The 21,431-nt window shown below is 39.0% G+C and overlaps 3 protein-coding genes across 5 annotated transcripts in view; 2 read left to right on the top strand and 1 right to left on the bottom strand.

Annotated features, from left to right (window-relative positions):
• Window positions 1-333: 333 nt before the first annotated feature.
• On the top strand, window positions 334-2,575 carry LOC110050356 (uncharacterized). The gene has a single exon (XM_020756273.2). It carries the CDS (start codon window positions 819-821, stop codon window positions 2,325-2,327), a length of 1,509 nt encoding a protein of 502 aa, XP_020611932.2. The 5' UTR covers window positions 334-818; the 3' UTR covers window positions 2,328-2,575.
• A 3,798-nt stretch (window positions 2,576-6,373) lies between these two features.
• Window positions 6,374-13,351, top strand: LOC110050358 (uncharacterized). 2 transcript variants are annotated; one of them, XM_020756274.2, is made up of 3 exons: window positions 6,374-6,501; window positions 7,902-8,085; window positions 10,644-13,351. In XM_020756274.2, the coding sequence occupies exons 2-3, from the start codon at window positions 7,906-7,908 to the stop codon at window positions 11,928-11,930; spliced, it is 1,467 nt and encodes a 488-aa protein (XP_020611933.2). In that variant the 5' UTR covers window positions 6,374-6,501; window positions 7,902-7,905; the 3' UTR covers window positions 11,931-13,351. The 2 variants fall into 2 exon arrangements, with proteins under 2 accessions (XP_020611933.2, XP_089149432.1); XM_089293306.1 differs by lacking the exon at window positions 6,374-6,501 and adding an exon at window positions 6,897-6,956.
• Window positions 13,352-13,469: 118 nt separating this feature from the next.
• LOC110050326 (DNA polymerase epsilon catalytic subunit A-like) overlaps window positions 13,470-21,431 on the bottom strand; it is a 48,224-nt gene continuing 40,262 nt past the window's right edge. Inside the window, exons 57-66 of one of the 2 annotated variants that reach the window (XM_089293268.1) lie at window positions 21,309-21,380; window positions 20,516-20,626; window positions 20,034-20,119; window positions 19,425-19,563; window positions 18,982-19,028; window positions 18,061-18,148; window positions 16,719-16,801; window positions 16,124-16,262; window positions 14,738-14,847; window positions 13,470-13,945 (exon numbers count right to left, since the gene is read on the bottom strand). In XM_089293268.1, the coding sequence (XP_089149394.1) occupies window positions 13,876-13,945; window positions 14,738-14,847; window positions 16,124-16,262; window positions 16,719-16,801; window positions 18,061-18,148; window positions 18,982-19,028; window positions 19,425-19,563; window positions 20,034-20,119; window positions 20,516-20,626; window positions 21,309-21,380 (945 nt within the window). In that variant the 3' untranslated portion in view covers window positions 13,470-13,875. Of the gene's footprint in view, window positions 13,946-14,737; window positions 14,848-16,123; window positions 16,263-16,718; window positions 16,802-18,060; window positions 18,149-18,981; window positions 19,029-19,424; window positions 19,564-20,033; window positions 20,120-20,515; window positions 20,627-21,308; window positions 21,381-21,431 lie in introns of those variants that run through there. The other variant, XR_016208274.1, reaches the window with a different exon arrangement.

The following is a 21,431-nucleotide window of genomic DNA, read 5'->3' as shown; positions in this document are numbered from 1 at the left end:
ATTAAAAGGCCAATAGTGAATTAAGGATTTTGTTTATTCGGTATCGTTATAGAAATTACTGGAAAAAAAACTTATCAAAACTGCTTCTGAAACGTTAAGCATCCTTTTATAGTTGTTGGTCCTGTAAAACAATTGAAATTTTCTTTTTTAGCTTCTTTGCCTATTCGATTCCCTGCAAAAAGGAAATGCCTCATTAAGAAAATTAATCAGGGAAAGGGAATACAAAAGATAAAGGATGTGTGATTATGGAACAGAATAGCCAATATTTACAAAGTTTAATTACGAGATATTGGTCATTTAAAGTGTAAACACATTTCCACTGGTAACAGAAAGGCTGTAGCGGGGCGATGGCGACTCGCTTGTTGTTTCCTTCTCACCCATTACACGAGCAAGGGCGTTAAAAAGCGGCGGTTTATTTTCACGCAACCAACGAGGAACAAAGTTAGCTGCTGGTGTACATTTTTTTAAGAATAACGTGAACTATCATTCACTAGTATGGTCGTCGCTTTATGTAAAGACCTATAATCAAATGTACAAAGCGATAATTTAGATCCCCAAAGGCCTTCCTTTACGTAATTAAGGAACAAAGCTTTTGAGCTTAATTATTGAGCTAAGTTTATTACTACAGATCTACGTGTTAATAAGGACAACTTGAAATACACTTGGTGCTTGGCTGGTGGTAGAAGCGATAGTTATCCAGACAAAAGCTAACAACACTAGAATAAAAGCCAGAAAGAAGAGAATCGTGCTTTCATCAGAAGCAAGAGAAAAAAACCGGAAAACTCAGAAAACTGCGTGTTTCAACAGAAAAAACAATTATGAGTCGTGAGACAACTTCCAAAATGGAAAGTGAGCCCTCGAAAATGACGTTTACCGTTCGGTTTGAGAACACCGTTCGACAGGTTGACGAAACGTTGATGGAGCTAAAGAACGAAGACAAAAGTAACGAAGGGGTTGAGAACGACGTTTTTGACGAACACAGCAACAGCGACGGCTGGGACACTGATTTAGAGGCGCCCTCAAAAGACACACACAAGAACCGCAGAGGAGCAGATGCCACTGGAAAATCAGCCTATCTGAGAACTTGTCGCAAGCTTGGGGTTTCGCCAGTCACTGCCATTGTTGATACGATTCACACTGCGGAGATTTCGTTGGCACATCACGGCCTGGGGTTGCAAGGTGGAAGAGCGCTCGCCAAGGCGCTTGTGAAAAGCACCACAGTGGAGAAACTCGACTTACAAGAGAACAATCTTGGCGAGGAAGGGGTGGACTGTTTCGCCAAGATGTTCCTCGAGAACTGTTTCATAAAGTGGGTGAACCTTGCTGGGAATATGATGAGCTCAAATGGGGCGCGAGTGATGGGGAGTGTTATCGCGCAAAACAAGTACTTGCAATGGCTTGATCTTTCGTTTAATAACTTTGTTGACAAGGATGCCAAACCACTTGCCGACGGTTTGATGAGCAATACAAGCATTAAATTCTTCAGCTTGAGTCAGAACTCTTTTTGCGAAGCAGGCGGAGAGCTAATAGGCCCGGCTCTAGCGGAAAATAACAGTATTACCGAGCTAAACCTAAGTTGGAATCACTTGAGGTTGAAAGGTGCCATTGCAATCTGCAAAAGCATGAGAGAAAACAGCTCAATAGAGATCTTAGATCTGTCCTGGAATGGTTTCGCGGATGAAGGCGCTGAGGCCATGGGTGAGTCGCTCAAAAAGAATGACACACTCCTCGTGCTGGATTTGAGCCACAACCGCATCACAGAGAAGGGGGCGCTAGGCTTGGCGAAAGGTCTGCAGATCAATAAAACATTACGCGTTCTAAAAATAGGATTTAATCCTCTCGGAAACACTGGCGCTTACACGCTCATTAAAGCGTTCAACGCTAACGCTGACTCAGCTTTGGAAGAGCTTTACCTGGACAATATCACAGTAAAGAAAAACTTTTTAGTGCTCTTGGAGGAGTTTACAAAGAACCGGCCCGCTTTCCAGATTGCGTATGGTGCCTCGAGCCACAACAACAGTAAACGAGGCTCCCTGGCTAGTTCCTATGGCAACGAGGACAACGATCCCGGAAGAAGGGTGAAAAACGACTTGTTGACTGCGCTGAAGACTTTCCTGTCGGAGAAAAGGTTGCGCGCGGTGGATCTTTTCAACTGCTTGGATAAGGATAAAACGCAAAGCGTGTCCCCTGAAGAAATGTTCACGGGTTTAAAAAAACTCAAAGTGCCGCTTACAGACGCGCAGCTCAAAAGGCTGATCCGCCTTCTTGACAAAGATGGAGACGGAGAAATCGATTACGGGGAATTCGCTGCCGTCAACGAAGTCTAGAGCATTTGATTGTTCTTTAACTTGTTAACAATAACGTGTTTGAAAACTGTTGGGCTGATGTACAGCCAAATTCTCACAACAAACAGTGAAGAAAATGTGTAGCAATTACTGAGGAGAATTTATATTCCAACTGCGCATGTAAACAAACAGGTGGTATTAAGCTGACAGGCTGTAATCAGCATGATAAGGGATGGTATAGAATTATATATATACGATTAAGGTTTTAATTAAACGGGCCTAGCATCTAAGCCTTTATGTACATTTTGTTTAAAGGAGGTACTTCACGGTTTGCGCATCTCAAAAATTTTAACCTAAATCTTTCAAGTTCGTCGTTTGTAATCCGTGTCAATCTTCTCCATCCTTGACCATCCTTGTTCCTTCGTGGTTCTTTATTATCTCTTTGGTGTTCTTCTATCTTAGTGAACTATTATTTTCAGGTTTCCTTCAATTTAAGGCAATTTTGTACGTGGCCAAAATAACTCAAAATACCTTGACTGAGCTAGAAGAATCCCTTGAGCATCTAATTTTACACCGTGAAATGCAACAGCTTTCCGTTTCTATTCATTAAAATATTTTTTCACAAATCTCAACAACCTTATTGCCGTTAGCATAGTTTTTGTTACTCTCAAGAAAGATCTTTTGTTGTTAAACACAGTGGCAGATCTAGGGGAGGGGCCTGGGGGGCCCACCAGCCCCTCCCCCCTATTTATGGTGAAAAAGAAGTAATCACGGAAGGAAGAAAAGTTGGCAGCGCAAGCAAAACAAAACTGCTCCTCCCTCCGCCCCCCCCCCCCCCCCTCTTAGCTTAAAGTCTGGATCTGCCACTGAAACAGTTAATCTATCAATGATCAGATCTAAAACTGATAAAACCTTCACTTTCAAGAGTGAAAGCCATGATTAACTAGAGTACTTATCAAATAGTGATCTTAATAGCCAAGCAAAATTGCCCCAAAAACGTTCATAAAAATAAACAGAAAAAATTCTTCCCTTCAATCAAATTTAAATGTACTTCTTTCACTTGTCGAAAAACAAATTTATACAGTATTGTATAAAAAAGTTCACTCCACTTTTTATGTAATTGTGTATGCATTTTGTGTGAAAAAATGATCGTAATAAAAATAAGTTCAAAAAAATTATAAGGGTGGATTACAGGCTCAATTTCATCATTTTTGGAGTGGTTTCCATTGCCCTCACTAGCTTAAATTAGCCAGGAATGTAGGCTCCAAAAATTACTGGAAGTGAAGTGTAGGTAGACTAATATTTATCATGATTTTTCAGCATTAAATAGGGCTTTAAATAATGCGTAAGTGCTGGTAACCTGAAAAGAAATGTTGCATGACACTGCTCAACTAGCCAAACAAGTCGCAATTGCATAGGTAGTGTCAAATCCCAATTTTTCAAACCTCCAAGGGAAACAAAATTGGTTTGAACAATCAGGTGGTTTGAGAAATTGTGGGTAGAATGAGTGTCCAACTGTATGGGGTTGGGAGGTGGTGGAGGGGGGGAGGTGACTTTTAGTTCAAGTTATCAGGAGGTCAGAAAAATGAAAGGGTTGGAAAATCGAGAATCCGCTGTATATAGTGCTGAAAAAAAGGCTAAAAGTCAACTACAGCACAACTGTAAGATGATCAACTCAGGTACAGAAATAGGTAAGGAATTCATTCAAATTATCAGTTTCAGACTCCAAGTGGCAAAGAATTGTTCTATTTCAGAACAAATATGGCAAAAATACCCTATTCAACATCAAATATGATAAAGAAAATCTTAACTTTTAATATTTAATATTTTTAATATTTATTTAATATACAGGGCTCCACTGAAGAGCACTTTATAGTGAGCTGGGCTCCTTGTTTAAATATTCTAATTAATATCATTATCATTATCATTACTATTATATTATTATTATTATTATTATTATTATTATTATTAAGAAGTGCCTTTGCATCACCCTAGACTGTTAGCAGAATAATTTTCAAGCAAGAGAGACTGCTTGCACCCCATTGGAGACCAAAATTATGTGCCAAGGGGGCATCCCATTCTATAGTTAATATGTTACAGTGATTCTTTATTTCAAACCATGTTACCAAAGCATTATGAACCCTTGGTGTTTCATGGATAATTAATATCAGCCTTGTTTTCTAAGGTTTCTTATCTTGTCACCCTCTGGAGAGATAGAGAGGGAGAATAATCATCGTAAGGGACCCCTCCTGATGTTCTTGTTTTTGGCTGGTGATCCCCTGGTCAGGGTCTCTTGCTCTCTCCTGCTCTAGGGGGGGGGGGGGGGGGGGGAGAGAGAGAAGAGTACTACTCAGGAAGATTGGGTGAATGCAGCCTCGTAACTAAAGATGTTCCTGCTGCAGTGATACTCTAAACATTAGATGCTATATGATTTTTATTTCTTGATTGCAAACCTCCCTACCACCCAGCCTCCCCACCAAGTTAAGGTAACAGTCTCAAAAGGAATCACTTAGCAGCGCAGATTTCTCAGCTGCTTGTTCAGTTACATGCACGCCGCTGCCTTGAGCGGAAATCCCTCTGTGTTTGAAAGATAAGAATACATACTTTACCTGTAGCCTACTTAACCTGCTCGAATATGTAAAAGTTTACTTCCATGCACACGTATTAAGAAAACAGCATGTAATAGGCCATAGAAAAAGTCTTCTTGTGAAATCGAGACAAAAGAACCACAGTATTGAAATTGCCTTCAGCAACATACATGATTGCCTTGACTCCGGTGCTTGTTGAAAATGTATGTGTTGGCATCTGATCCAATCTGTTAGGAATCCACAATTCAGCAGAAAGGTAGAATTTTATCAGACTTGTGACAAACAATGAGAAATAAACTTCACTGCAGGCTGTTTCTACTCCATAAACCCAGAAAACGAGTCACATCAGGCCACATACTGTCCACACACATGACGTAAACAAGGTAATGCTCTTACACCGAGTAGCCTTGCGTCACAAACAGATTTACCCATAAATAACCCACGTTATTATATTTCTCAGGTAAGCACGCTGTGATTGGCCAATTTAGCAGGCCGCATTCCACTGTACTGCATGTACGATCTGCCAAAATTTACTCTGTTTTTGTTGTCAAAATGTTTCGTGATTTATTGCCAAGTGTTCCTAACTTTTACAGCAAGAAAAAGTTTAAAACTTTCTTTTACTTCTAAAATATGTATGGGTTATTGACCAAGTGTGAGGTCAAGATGGCTGGATATTGGCCAAGTTCTTTTTTTGCGTGTTAATGGACCGAGACGGAGTCGAGGTCCATAAACTCGAAAAAAAAGAATGAGGCCAATATCCAGCCATCTTGACCAAACAAGCTTGGTCAATAAAGGATTTATTATATGGCTTTCGGGGAAATTTTTCTCGCGGGACACGGCGGGTAGTCCCGAGTGGGCAAGATAGCTCCATCTTGCCTGCTCGGGTAGCCAATCACAGCGCAGGATTTGATTCATCTTGCCCGCTCACGGAGCTAGTCATATAATAATATGTATTAAAACCTGCTAGCGACAAATTGACTCATTTTGCTTTCGACATCCGTCAGAAATTTGAAGCCGTTCCGTGTGAATAGAAATCTTTCCCGAACCCGGCAGACACACAGTATAGTAGAGATGTAATAAACATCTTACTAACCTCGTCTCTTCGCTCGTACTGCAAGTTACGGATCCTCATTTTTCCTTGCGCTTGGACCATAAATTGATGGGAAAAAAACTCGATCCGTACCTTCCAGATGTAGGCTGCGTCTGCGCATGGAGTGGTGATTAAAAATCCCGCCAAATGTTCGCAAATCTGCAAAACAGCGTCCCGAAACGAGCTTTCAATCCCGCGAGATCCCGCCTTTTCAAAGAGACTTTGTAATGTTTTTGATGCTTCCAACAGTCAGATAAAAGTGCATATTCCGTTTTCACCAGATGTAAAGGAAGGATTTCTGATTGATTTTTACTGAAGAAGAAACCGATCGCAGATGTAGAGCTTAAATCAGCTTGGTGCCTAGCAAATTCCCGAGGGATAAAACGTTGTCATGGAAATGACTCGCGAAGACTCGTCAGGACCTGCCAAGTATTTCCCTGATTTTGGAAAAGATCAGTGGTCATCTTGAATATTCTATCACGTTAAGAGATCATGGTGTTTGAAAGTTAGATTTTCACAGTGGACATCTTAGGATTTGGTAAGGTCTGCTCGTATGACTAATGTTACAAAAGTTTCGCTTTATGAACTTCTCAATAATTAATTTGTAACATGGCGGCCAAATAACGTTAAAGCTTTTTAAAATGGCTCCGTGGCTGCGTTGAAGACAATTTACCCGTTACTAATCTATCTTGTCTTAAATGCAGTTTTGTGCAGATTATCGTGAGTTTTTCTTCTTCGAAGGTATCAATGCCGTGGATTATATCTTGACTGAAACAAAAGCGGTCGAATTTGTTTCACAAAAGGTGGTGAATCCGTCACGCTGACTTCGACACAATCGATCACGTAAACGAACTTTAAGTCAGCTTTATCGAGTTTATATCGAACTTAACACGGTTCCTCAATTCTTACTTCTTTCAAATGCCAATGCTTTCGGAAAGATCTTGGGGTAAATATTTGGGCTAAGGTGAAATCATTATGGTAACGGCAGTTCAGGTGAGAGAACATTGTTCATGCGTTAAGACTTCAAAGGATTTGAAATGACGAGCTCATTCAATTCGTGGGCACAAATACTAGGTATTTTATATACGAGCTTGTTTTCCAGTTAATGCTAAATGCTAAGTGATTCAACTTTCTCGAAGGAAGAAAATTTCACAATTCGATAACAAAAATGCAAAACATCTTTTGAAACTGGAATGAAATATTGTGAGAGTAAACAATTAAATGCGTTTCAAATCAGAAAATCGGATTATTTTGATTTTGCTATGCACTGAACGTTCTGAGGCAATGTACGTATTAGGAGTAGACGGTAGGGTAAACAAAGATTTGTTTCCAAACGAAATCTCGTCACTGCTTTTTGGGGGGCTGAGTGAATTGTTTCTCATGGTTTCATGGTCCTTTATCAAGCTACATTGTTCATATTATTATAGAGAGGGATAATTTTAGTTGGTGTTTTGGGTAAAGGTAAAGTCTGCATGCAAGCCAAGTGGCCCATCAGGCCGGAGCTTATCCGGGTTTCGGTAGCATGAAGCGACTAGGAGTAGTTCTACTCCCCCCTGGATGGGATGCTAGTCCATTGCAGGGTTAAAGGTGTTTTGGGTAGTATCCTAGTAAGGAAGTTTCATGTTTAATTGAAATGCAAAAATCACACCTCACTTTACTGTAGAACACAGTCAAAAGTTGTTTGCACAGGATCAATTATTTCACCTTAGAGATGAAGGCTTTTGATAGCTTTATTTCTACTAAACTAACAATTTGCCCTAGACATTCTTTTATTGTGATCTGGATGTTTGCATAGGATCAATTATTTCACCTTCCAGATGACAACTTGTCATAGTTTTTCTTTCACCAAGCTAACAAATGGCCCCAGACAATAATTATCAGCATAAAGGGTTTCCCAAAATAATCAGCATTTAACAAGACTTTACTTGCTTTCATTAGGGCAATGCATGCACGGAATGCAACAGTGAAGAAAGTTGACAAGACATTACAAGCCTTAAGTTCTGTGACGCTGTCTGTCACTCCAAACACTGATCATGTGAAACATGGGGCTGTATCTCCAGCCATTGCAAGTGAGGACAGCGATGATTCTGATGGATGGGAAACTGACCTGGAGTGTGAAGAGGTAACCAAGCTTGTACAAAACATGTTATTAACTCAGATCATGAGTACCAAAGGCATCCGCGGTCGAGTATCAATCGATACCCTCATTCGGCACCTTGATAAGTACTTGATCAATACTCTTTCCACACCTGATTGGCAATTGATCAACAGTTGGTCGATAGCTGGCTGAGTTTTGCCAGACTTATAAGCATTGATCAAAAATTAGTTGGCTCTCGGCCAAGTTGTCAATGGAGTGTTGATCAAGTGTCAACTGAGGTGTTGATGGAGTATCAATTGGGTGTCGATCGAGGGTTGATCTAGAGTATCGATCAAGGATATCGTTTGACACTCGACCACAGATGCTTTTAGTATGCAGTGCACATGATCCATTAACTCTTCTAGCACAGTTTTCAATTGAATGCGTAAAACCAAAACCAAACCAATTACTTACTAATTACAGTCAAACCTGTATTAGGCAGGCACCCCCAGGACCCGTGCTAGTGGCTGCTTAATACAGAGTGTCCGTTGACAGCAGGTTCCCTCAGAATTCGTTTTAAAATGGTTATTAATATTGGTCATTATTATATGGCTGTGTCTCACAAGGACTGGGAACTACCGAATTCACGAATTTGATTGGCTGAAATCGATATTGACCGCGGTCTAGATTTTCCCATCTAGACCGGCATCTGTAGACTGGTTTCATTTTGCATTGAAAAAGTAGCAAACTAAAATACAAAAATGTTCACCATTTTCTTTTATTTTCTTCTCAATCATTTATGGAAGTGCCAAAAAGCCTGATGACAAAAAAAAAGAGGTAAAGAGGACGAGCAAATTTTGGCAGGTTTAAGTTAAGCTCATTGCCGTTCGCAAGCAAGATGTCAGCAAACCAGTTACATTAAATGAATTAAAGTTTTCTTCTTTGCCATATAATAAACATCTTATTAACCGAGCTAAGTCGGTCTGTATGGGAGAATCTTGACCTCGGTCATGTGTACAGACCTCACTGTGTTCAGTCTGTACTCACGACCTCGGTCAAGATTCTCCCATACAGACCTCCTGCTCAGTTAATAAGAGCTAAGTATTAAAAGACCTTGAAAGGGTCAAGTAGCATTTTTGTGAATGGTTGATAACTCTGAAATACTGTTTTTCCATAAACAGTGACAAGTATATGAGGCAATAGAGTGATTTAAATATATAGCAACAGTATCTATATTGATATTTGAATTATTTGAAGGTTTTCTGCATTTCTGTGACAGCTCTTTGTCGGCAAACTTTTTGATACAGGTTTCAAATAGAAATTACCATAAAAGTCAAGTTTAAGCTGTCCACGTCCACTTAATAGTGGTGTCCATTCAATACAGGTATTTTTTACAGTGAATGTGGGAAAAGAAAAAATGGAAAAAATGTGTCCGCTTAATATGGGGTCCACTTATTACAGGTTTAACTGTAGACTACATAGCCAATCTCAAATCGTAGTAAAACCAAAATCAAAACCAAAGTACAATGTAAATGTCTGATTACTTTAAACACTAAATTGAAAACATCTCTATAGCCAAAATGCAATAACATTTTAGTTTACGTGTAACAAAACATGTCACATGGTATTATCTATTAGCTTATGTCTTAATTTTGTGACAGATGAAAGGCTAGGGTGCAAACTTTCAAATGAGTGCTTTTGAGCTCTGCTTTCTTGTGCCACTGTTTGTTTTAAAATATTTTGCAAAAATGAAACATTTGGGACTTTTTTGTGTGTCACTTTGTACACGTGACAGGGATTTCATTAACATGTTTACCAGGAGGGCAACTGGTTTTCACAGGCGGGTAAAATTTTTTGCACTGAACTTTTTTACAAGTCAGAATAACTTTCCGCTAGATGGTCAAACCAAGCGCGCAAAATTGTTTTCGCAGCCAGTCAATTTACCCGGTGCCTGGCTCTTAGTTTAATGAGATCCCTGCGTGACACTCTTGTGAATGACACAGTCATCAGTTGGCAACTGCTTGTGAGGCATAAGAAAATTTATTGAAATGCAAGTGAAAGAGATAGAGAAAATAATACGTGTAACTGCTGTGGAAAAAGCAAATTTTCCAGAGTGTTTTTAATTAGTGTTTTCTACCACCCCAGGCCTATCAAAGACCCCATATTAGAGTTCCCTGTTTTTATCAACTAGATTATGAGTTCGAGATTTCTATCACATGATAGTTGATGAGGGTGCAGCTATGAATAAAGGGGGTTGATGAGAGGTCAACTATCATGCATAGAAATCAAGTGTGAATAATCTAATTGTCTTAGTATAAATCTACTAGTCATTCAAAACTTTTTCTAAATTCTCTTCAGACACTGAAAATGCGAGAAGTGGCCACGAGTTTGCTAATATTAGTGCACACTGCTGAGCTACTCACTATCTATGACAGAATATATAGTGAGAAGCATAACCAATCAGAGGACGGCACTTGTGATAGAATGCTAGTAGATTTATACCAGAGAACATAGGAAGATGGCTTTCAGCTGGAGTCAGATGTCACGTTACACGTGTCCATAGTAATTTCTTGTAATTAATTAAATAAGATTTCTTCTTTCAGTGTAAGCCACAGTATGACCCCACAGGACGTACTCTCTATCAGCGGGCTTGTCAGAAACTCGGCATCATTCCAGCTTCCTACTTTGTGCGACACATGATTGAGTCAACTGTTACCATGATGCATCATGGCCTTGGTCCACTAGGTATTCGTGCAATGGCTTTGGCACTTTTGTATAACACAAAAGTTACAAGCCTGAACATAAGGGATAACGGAATCGGAGAGGAAGGAGGCGCAATCATGGCTAAGCTATTAAGAGAAAACTACTTTATAGTGGAGCTGGATATGTCAGAAAATCAGCTTGGTCGAGGAGCCATTGCTGAGATAGCAGAAACTCTTAAAGAGAACAATACATTGACAAAGCTTGGACTTGCAGGAAATTCCCTGGATGACAAAGATGCTGATGTGATATGCCAATCACTGCTTGTAAACAACACACTAAGCAACTTGGATCTGAGCTGCAATAAATTCTCTAACAAAGCTTGTGAGTTCTTCACAAAGGTTCTGGATGAGAATATCACCTTGTGCAAGCTTGATCTTAGTTGGAACCATATTCAGGTGAAAGGAGGACAAGCCCTTGCCAAAGGACTGAGAGGAAACGTGAAGCTTAAATCTCTCAACTTGGCATGGAATGGTTTATCAGATGATGGAGCACGTGCGATAGCTGCAGCTTTGCTTGAAAATGGAACACTGCAAGTTTTAGACTTAAGTTGCAATAGAATCTCAGATACAGGAGTTTTTAGTATTGCAAGATCTTTAGAAAGCAATTCATCACTTGAAGTGTTAAGACTCTCAAAGAACAACCTGCAAAACAATGGAGCCTGTGCCATACTGAACTCCATCGTCAAAAATGGAGACAGTAGAATATCCAAGATTGACCTCACCGGCGTCATCGTTAAAGAGGAGTTCAACTTAATTGCAGATGAATTGAGAAAACTGAAGCAGGTTGAAATCATCACAGATGAGACACCTGAAGTGAGAAGCAAACGAGAAGAACCCGACCCAGGTACACTTCTCCGTAACTACATTGCCAAGGAACATGTACTTGTGGTTGACTTATTTCGTAAGTTAGATCATGATGGCAGCATGCAAGTGAGTGTCAAGGAATTTGCCGAAGGTCTGCGGAAATCACACGTTGGGATGACACAGTACGAGGTGGATAAAATCATTGACATACTGGATGCTGACAAAGATGGAGAAATTGACTACAGTGAGTTTGTTTGCATTCAAGCTGAATGGAAGAGCGAAGAAAAAGGGAAGAGAAAGATTTCTTCAAAAGGACCTAACTAGAATACCCATGAAGCAAAACTATTTTGTAAGTTGCTTGAGCAGCTTTTGCTGAAAGAAAAATTGTATTGTTCCTCACCACAGCTTTGCCTTTTTTGCTATTGCTTCCTGAATTCCATGACAAAGTTTTTAAAATAAGGTTGCACTATCAGAATTCACTCAAATCCCAACGTTTGGTATTGAACGTGTAGATGGTGATAGAAAATGTCAAGTCAAAGTAGCCATTATATTATACACTGTACATTTCACACCTGTGGAGGAGCAATGGCCTAAGATTATCATGCTGGAGCTCATATCAAATGGTCAGGGTTAACGCCCTGGCAAGGGACATTGTGTTATGTTCTTGGGCGAGCCACTTTACTCTGAGTTCCTCTCTCCACCTAGGATTGTAATGTAAATGGGCACGCCACTTGCAAATTTAATGCAGGGGGGAGGGAGTAAACCTGCAATGCACTAGCATTCCTCCCAGGGGGGAGAAGAACATTAATACTTAGAACTACCTGTAGTTGCTTAATGCCAAGGAAAGTGGGATAAGCTCCAGCCCTATGGATAACTTGGCCTGACACCGACTTTACCTTACATATCATATCTGACATTTTAGCTGACACTTTATGCAATTTTTTGTACATTTTTGTTTTCCATCGTTTTCTATCATCTGTAGTCAGACTTGAACTCAGTTATTTTGAATTCCCTGTTACCTCAATCTGAGGTAAATGAGGCCAGTGATCTTCAGTCATTTACTATCAGCCATTTCAAATTCCCACTATTTTGAACTATTTTTCGTTTCCCTTGAGAGTTCTAGATAGCGGGGTTCAACTGAGTGTATTTTAGCAGTAACATTACAAACTTGTATTTCGCTACTTCTAATTGTCCTCCATATTTCAAATTTTTTGTCACCTCTATACATGAAAGTTTACTTTTGACCAATATTTTCCTGGAACTCAGGGATTCAGATAATTATGTTTGAGGAAACCAATAAATTATTGATTTCAGTGAACAACTATATGCAAAAGTATGGACATTCTACAGATGATCTGGAGATACATGACCAATATTTTTAACTGGTCATATCCTTTTTTATACAAATTATTTTTGTTGTTTTTTACTTTCTTTTCTGAATTTGCACATCACCTAAAGAACTCCAGAAAAGAAAGTTTTGCAACACTACTAGATTGGAGGAAACATTTCTTTTGAGCTCAACTCATTGTACAGTGCATAGTTGCCGGGAGTTTAGTGAACAAAACTCTACAAAAAAAATGCCAGATCTGTTTTGATGAAAACAAGTTGCAAAGTTTATAGGAAATTAAAATTAAAATGAATTTTAATCTATTAATTTATTAGAGAGATAACTTATTAGTATCTCTCACCAAACTGTTAAATAAGATTTTGATGACGTTTATGAAATAAAATTCTGATTATGATCATGAAGTGTCATAGGGGAAAGAATTTGTTGCACTGCAGTTTACAGTTTATGTATTTTAATGTAATTCTGTATTATTTTCCCATTTAATTCAGAGTAATTTTGACAGATTGAGCACAACATTGTGTAACAACATTTTTATTAACAGAAGCAGCAAAGTTTGCTTTGGTATATATTATTTACACACATTTAGTCAGCATCTGTACATGTACCACAACTTGTGATTATACACCATTTCCACAATCACATCACTATTTCTAGAAAAAGTGCCTGAGAAGGCAGCCAAATTATTGCACACCCATTTTCTCCCCTGTAATGAAAAAAAAAAATTCCTATACCAGTTGCATATTCCTAGCGATCGCTAGTGTCTCCGAGCTGTCGCTAATGAATGCCTGTCTTAGAGTTGAACTGTTATCTACTCATTATCATTATTTTGGCCTTGGTTGAAGGCCCTGGCGATCATGTCACAAGACATCACAAAAGTCACAGAGATAACTTTCTCAGGCATTGCAGTCCTTCCTGAGACTATTATGAAATATGAGGATTTTTCTGCATAATCCAGTTGACAGTTTCTTCCAGAAGTGGCAACTTGTAATGCCTGAAAAAGATCAGATTTGAACAAGACAATTGTAAGTCCAGGTATCAAGCAGTAAACTGGTACTAAACGCTGACAAAAAAATTCTTATACATTCCAAAAATATTCCTTATGGTCACAAGACAAAATGACCACACACAAAACACACACACACAGCAAGAACTTTAAGTTTCTAACATATCACTACTACTACTACATAACTACATACATATAACATTTTTTCTTTGTATACCAAACCCTGGCCCACAGATGTAAACAGAATTACACCTGATAAGTTAATAAAGATGGTGAATTTTAAGCTCGGTAATGAAATGTGAAGGTAAATTAATCAACATGACATGAGCGTGGGACAAAATTTTTCTTTGTCTCACGCTCGTGTCATGTTGATTAATTCACCTTCACATTTCATTACCGAGCTTAAAATTCACCATCTTTATTAACTTATCACTACTCACGATGAATTCGATAGCGTTGATCCTAGCAGTATGCAGGACACCTATCATATATGAACTCACTTAAATGACCTTGCTCTCCATGAGTTCTCGTAGCTCAGTGGATAGAGCGCCCGCCCGGTGTTGGGGGGTCATGGGTTCGATTCCTGTCGGGGACTCAGAATTTTTCTTTGTCCCACGCTCGTGTCATGTTGATTAATTCACCTTCACAGAATTACACCTGTTGGTTTGCACTATTGGTATCTTCAGTGGCATAACAACTGGCAGAGATCCCATACTGTATTGACAGGCTTATCAAACCCATTTTCGTATATAAGATGCTGAAGTATTGTTTTATAAATACCTGGCCACATTCCTGAATGTCTTTAACTTGTCAAAAAAGTCATCAATAGGTACAGTGTAGGCAAAGTTGCCAGCACATGTGCAGTATTTTGACATGTTGGTAGCTTTCACCTGTAATTAAAAATATATCAGTCAATACTCCTATACTTCTGGTCCCTCCATCCCACAGAAACCGGGTTAAGTTCCGACTGTGTCAGTTATTGGCCTGATGCAGACTCTTGTAATAATACTCTTAAGTAGAGTATAAAAAAGTATTATGATATAATATAGCCATGTTCCATTACATTCTTATCCCATTCTTAAAAAGTTTAAACCATGAAACCTCAAGTTTGGCATGTCTAGATCAGAGCAAATTCCCAAGGGAGAGGGAGAGGGGTATTCTATAAAGTTTCATACCGGGAGGCCCTTTCCCAAGGTCCCACCCCTTACCCTTTTGTAAACCATTTTGACAAAAAAGGTACCCCATATACTTTTTTATTGAAAAAAGGTACTCTTCTAAATACCGACACTGTATCCCTTTTCTAAACCCTTGCAATTAACTTAGTGAACAATCCTACATCACAGTCCTTCATAACTAGAAGAGATGTTCACCAGACAACAAGAGTTTTATATGCAGTTCTTTCTCACATTGGACTTAAAGTTATAATTGAAGGGTTTCGTGTAAAAAGGGTGTATGTAGCATTTTGGGCCGATTTTTATTTTTTGCAGGATCGAGCTAATGTTTGGCAGACTGAGTTTTTTGCATACGTTATTTCTCGATAACGAAGCGCAAATCAACAAAAACAATTACGCAACGATGCTTTTCATATCAAAACAAGTCAGTCTGCCAAAAATTAGCTTGATCCTGCAAAAAATAAAAATCGGCCCAAAATGCTACATACGCCCTTTTTGCGCGAAACCCTTCAATTTTTGTAAATAGTGCAAAACAATAAAAATCTAAAATCTGAATCTGACTTAAATAATATATTTCCCTACCCTTTCATATACCTCAACCTATGAAATCCCTACCCTTTTCTAGACCTGAAGCCTGGAAAAGGTAACCCTTTCAGGCAGAACCTCCCTGTAAAGGCTATTACTGGCAGTACCCCTGGGAGTGAATTACCGGTATTCCACTCCCTGTATGGTTGAGAGAACCATTACCTGCCAATAGACCAATTGTGATATATTAAAATTCAGCCTAACACTATAGACCTCGGCATGAGGCTGTGGGGAATAAACCCCAGAAACTCTGCAGTTATTCCGCATAGCCTTGTACTGAGGTCTATTGTTTTAGGCTGAATTTTAATGTATCGAAATTGGTCTATTGCCCTCCCTCAAGCCATCTCAAGAGAAGAGTCTGATGTAATGTTTAGCAAAATAAGTAGCAGGCACAAGCCAGAATACTCACTCCATGACATTTGCCACATTTCAAGTCCTGAAGAACAAATGCCATTGATTGTTCTTGCACCATGTCAATTAGCTGACTTTCTATGAAGTCCATGTCATATTCACTGCCACATTCTAAATTGGCACATCTGCAACATGCACTGTAAAAAAAGAAAGGAAAAAAAAATCTTATTCAAACTTTTTCAATTTTTTTTCTGTGACATCCCACTGTAACTATGCTGTCTATCGGCCATTTTGGAGTTGTGCAAGGAACTGGGATGAGTTTCAAATCTTATATTGATAACCTGACGCCACCACCAAAAAGATGACATTGAGACTGGTAGTTTGATCAAGTTTGATGTTTTTAGGTTGAACAGAGACCACGTTATGGACTTTGAAATGTAGCTAAAAGTCCTCATAAACAGTACCCCCCCTCCTACCACAAAAAAATCATATAAACTCTTATTTTGTGACAACTGTAAAATACTGTCATGTGCCTACTATTTGGAAGAAGCTGAGATGAAAATCACCAAGTTTTTGCCCATTTTTAAGAGTAACAAAGAATTCATAAAAAAATTTAAGAGTTTATATGGTTACATTACATTAGCATTACATACGGATTGTTTCCTTGTACTGGAGTTATGAAGGGGTCCCTGCACAAGTCGAGATCACGACATGAGTTACAGGACAGACAAATAACCTGTTGGAAGATGTCAAACAATATATTAGAAGCATTTCAGTCAAGGTGGCTACTGGAGAACCTCCAAAATCATTCATAGTGAGCTTCTCCAACTGACTGAGGATTGCAGGAGTGGATCCAGGATTTTTCAGGGGGAGGGGTGTATGGTACCTTGAGGTTGAAGAATCAATGAAACATGTCCCCAAAATGTAGCAATTTGACAATTGGAAACTAATTGAAAATTATTTCACTAAAAATAGTAGCAATGTCACAATGTAGAAATTACAATGAGGAACCTGTCCAGAGAGTTTGCCTCTATTTCTGCCACAATATTCACAGTTCCTTTTGCAATATTTTCAAGTTTTGCTTCTTCAAAGGGGGGTGATTAGGCAACCAATCCCTCCCCCACAAATCTACCACAGGGGCTGAGATGCTACTTGAACCAGCATGCAAAGAAAGTCATCCACAATAGCCCAAGGCAGGTGGAAAACTGATTTTTGGTGCACACTGACTTGAACCCAGGTGACTGACTGGTTTTATACTGTATCCTCAGAATCACAGTTATCTAACCCAGGAAGAGAAGACATGGGTAGTGGTAAATCATAATATGATGTTGGGTAACCTGGCAAAATTGCTGATAAGAAAGAGCAAACCAGTGATGGACCATCCCCAGAGAGGGAGATGCAACACTCCTTGTCACTTTTTCTTCAGAAACCAGAGTTCAGAGTTCAGTGACATGTTCATGTGACATGTCTATGCAAAGTGTGTTATGTATTGTTACTCACGCAACACACTACAGCACAATTGTAAGAGCTAACAGATAGACTATCAGGGAAGTAGATAGCCCCCTATGGAGATGCTCTCTGTGCTCGTCATGTGCTCCTCTCCATAAATCATTTTGCAGAAGTTACTCTACAGGTGTCGATTTCTATGCTAGCATAGCTCATTATTGGCTACAATGTGATTCAATAGACAAGTGCTGATTAGTTACTTCAAAACAAAGGCAAACTGCCAACAAATACAACTGGTGGTGGAGCATGTGATGAGCACAGAGAGCATCTGTGTAGGCTGGGAAGAAGATAGAAGTACGAGAAAGAAACTCCGAACCTCAAGTAGCCACACAAAAGTAAAATTGCAAAACCACCAGTACCACTAATATTGAGCAACAATATTGTGCTGTTACCATTATCCCAACAATAAATACCAAAGTGAAACCAAAAAAAATATCCAGGAGTTAAGGGTGAAGTTAACATTGAAATGTAACTAGTGAGTCTGCGTACCTCTGGAAGCACAAGTGAAGAGCAAGGATCCCTAAATGTTGCTTCTAAAGAAAATTCTCCAATACCAAGGAGTCTTAACAAGTCACGTCTGAAGATGAACACGAGCATCATGTTAGTTGATTAAACATCCCACTAGAAGTAAGCACTAGATTGGGATTTCCGCTTGTCTTCCTTGAAACATAATAGCTGATACAAATAACAGGATTGGTATTGAAAACTTTAAGCTTTTAGCCCTGTGCTGAATATTCACTTTCCGCTTTGGTTTCCATACATTTCGTTAGATATCAGTCATGGTAATTAAGAAAATTAGATGATGCAAAGTCCTGGAAAACAAGAGCAAACAAGGTTTTACTTCTGATAGAATGAAAGAGTGGTGCAAGGTTTTTAAGTCAATTGTGTAGCATAGTGATACAAAACCAATTACTTTTTGACACTCAAATTGAAACTGTTCTAATTGACCACTCCCCAATATTTCAGGGCCAATGAAAACAAACAGTGAAATAAATACCTCAGATAGACATACAATTGTTAAAAATCTCAACTGGTAGGAGGAACCTGGCACCACAGAGGAAAAACTCCAGCTAGAGCCAAGAGTGGAGTGCATGAACCGAGGACCCCGGATTACAAGATCGGCACCCTAAACCACTTGGCCACATTTCATCAAGACAATATCCTCTAGTTGATGATTTACTTTATTCTCAGTACCATTTTGCATGACAGTGTATTGATATTGTAAAGAGAAATTAAATGTTGATCATTCTTGCACAAATTCAACTATTGTATAACAAAAGAATCTCACTGCTGACACCATAGGATTAAATAATTTAGAGTATGGTTCTCAAGTCAGTTACGGTATCTGCTAAGAAACTAAATCTTAGAACTCTTGATAAAAGCATGATATTGGAAAGGAGGTTTGTATACCTTAGCTTGTTCACTTGATGCTGCGTGTTGGAATCTAGTGACAATACCTGGAAAAAAATCACAAAATAATTAAATAAAAAAAATTATAAAAAAAAAAGAATCAATCAAAGTGAAGCCAATCAAATCTTTTTCCCTACATTGCAATCTTTGGTTCAATCAGCATAAATTTCTCTTAAAAATTGCATACTTAAAAAATAATTTCCATCCCTAAAATTTGTAGGCATGCCTGTCCAGGATTCTGATCTTGCTTATTTGTGAATCCTGACTGACACTGAAACCATCTTAAGTCCTCTTAATCCCGGATGGTACATAAGACAACCAACACTGAAAGCTGACGTGTAATTTCTTGGGAATATGTTTTCAGCAAACCACTTGCTACAAAGCTATCGTGATCAATATTTATTGCAACACAGATTGTAAACCAGCAGATCAACCAGCATTACCTTACAAATGAACTTCACAAACTCCAAGGCTGGGTTGTTCAAAGGAAGATGGGATCCTGGTAGAAGAGGGAACTCTACACTAGGGTCTGTGTTTGAGGATCGGTCTCCTGACAAAGTGTGTTGTATCTTCTGTGTTACCCTACACAAAAAACAATGATATTCCTTTATTGAAAAGTGGATCATGTGTACTAAATGCTTCTGCAGTCGAGTGTCAATCAATATCCTCGATCAATACCCTGGATCAACACTCGATGGACATCTCAATCAACACTTCAGTTGACACTCTATCAACATCTCCGTCAATTGATCAATTGAACAGTCAGACAAGAGTCAACTAATTTATTGCAGACTGTTGATGGAGTGTCAACCGAGTATCGATCGAGATGTCCATCAAGTGTCAACTGATAACATGGATGCCTTTAGTACACATGATCCTGAAAAGTTACATTAGAACACTACTTTCTGTGCAGATCAAGAGGTTTGGACTTTTGTCCACACTGCATTTTGTGAGCGAGGCACTAGCTGTTATTCTAAGATGTTCATATCATCTAAAATTCTTTATTTGTCAGCTGAGTTTGCAATCCATTGACAAAGTAATTATATACTTACGAGAACAGGGTCTGTGTCAGCTCTCCAGAAATTCTCTCCTGGGCAAATGTTACTAGACTGGGAGTAGCTGAGGTTTCTGCAACTCTCTGTTTAAGAGTAAACATTGAATCAGTCTGTTCAGTCAAATTTGTAGTCACAAAACTTCCCATAATAAGGGAGTGACTCACAAAAAGAGGGCATCTCCAATTAGGGCTTACTTCCTGTAAGGGACATCTATGATAAGGGGACAAAATCTGGCAGAGGAGAACTAGACCTCTTGTCAGGGCACAACGTCTGTTAGAGGACTACTCTTATAGAAGGATACCTCAATAAGGACTTACCTCTTGAATATGGACATACCAGTATGAGACCTGATTAATAGAAATAACTAACTAGGGGAAACTGAATCAAGTGATGGACCACCAAATTCTCAAGCTACATTTAACATTAAATCTATATCTCAGTAAGGAGAATTGATATTTTGAACTTAGTTTCACAGGCACCTGTGATTGGGAGCTTGTTCTTTTCTTGATGGGAGTATTTCCAGGCTCAATGCGTTGCCTTTCTTCCAAGGAATGGGTGTAAATTGCGTGAATGTGACTAGCAATGACAATCTACAGGAAATAAAACTGCCAATGTTAGAAACACATGATAAAAAGCCCCAGTTAACTCCTGCCTTAACTCATACAGGAAGATCAGTGGGAAGTCAGAACAAGGAAATGCACAACATTATCTCTGAAAGTATGTAATTACAGAAATTGACAAACCATTGTTTAAGGTATGGCACTTGAATCTGACCAATGATTTGCACTTCCCCAAAAACATCTCATTCATACAATGACTGACAAAGCTCCGACATGTTGTAACATTCAAATAATAGCCTCCCTCCCCCCCCCCCCCAAAAAAAGGTATTCTTCAATAGCCCCTCCAGGAGAAAAGGGGTTTATGCTTAAGTTTAGCTTGTAAATAAAGCTTTTAGAGAGCTTGTTTACTGTAGTATTCTGAGAGATCTGAGAAGTTCAGTAGACTGAAAAGCTTTTTTTTTTCATTTTCTTCTACAGGGCAAGTTTAACCTGCCAGCATCATTAAATACCTTACATGTTTCAACCACAATTTCTCTTCCAAACATAAAGACTAAACAAGCTCATCAGAAAAGCCTTTTGAGCAAATGCATGCCCGGAACTTATTATCATAATGTCACAGTATTTGCCATATACACTGAGTGATCGACATATACTGGCACAGTAACAAAGTTGGCCAACGCTCTTCAGACACAGACATATAGCATATAGATACCTGAAAATAACTCTGACAAGACGCAGCTGTGGGAAGGTACTTCTTCATGTTCCAGTTCATTTCCACATTGGGCTGGAAAAGGAATCAAAACTAGACTTAGTTGACACCCAAAACACTTTCTCC

The sequence above is a fragment of the Orbicella faveolata genome, unplaced genomic scaffold (genome assembly GCF_042242905.1).
Source record: "Orbicella faveolata isolate gen_17 unplaced genomic scaffold, um_ofav_v1 contig_25, whole genome shotgun sequence".
NCBI lineage: Eukaryota > Metazoa > Cnidaria > Anthozoa > Scleractinia > Merulinidae > Orbicella > Orbicella faveolata.
Note: the sequence above shows the minus strand (reverse complement) of the source record. Positions and strands in the feature narration are given on the sequence as shown.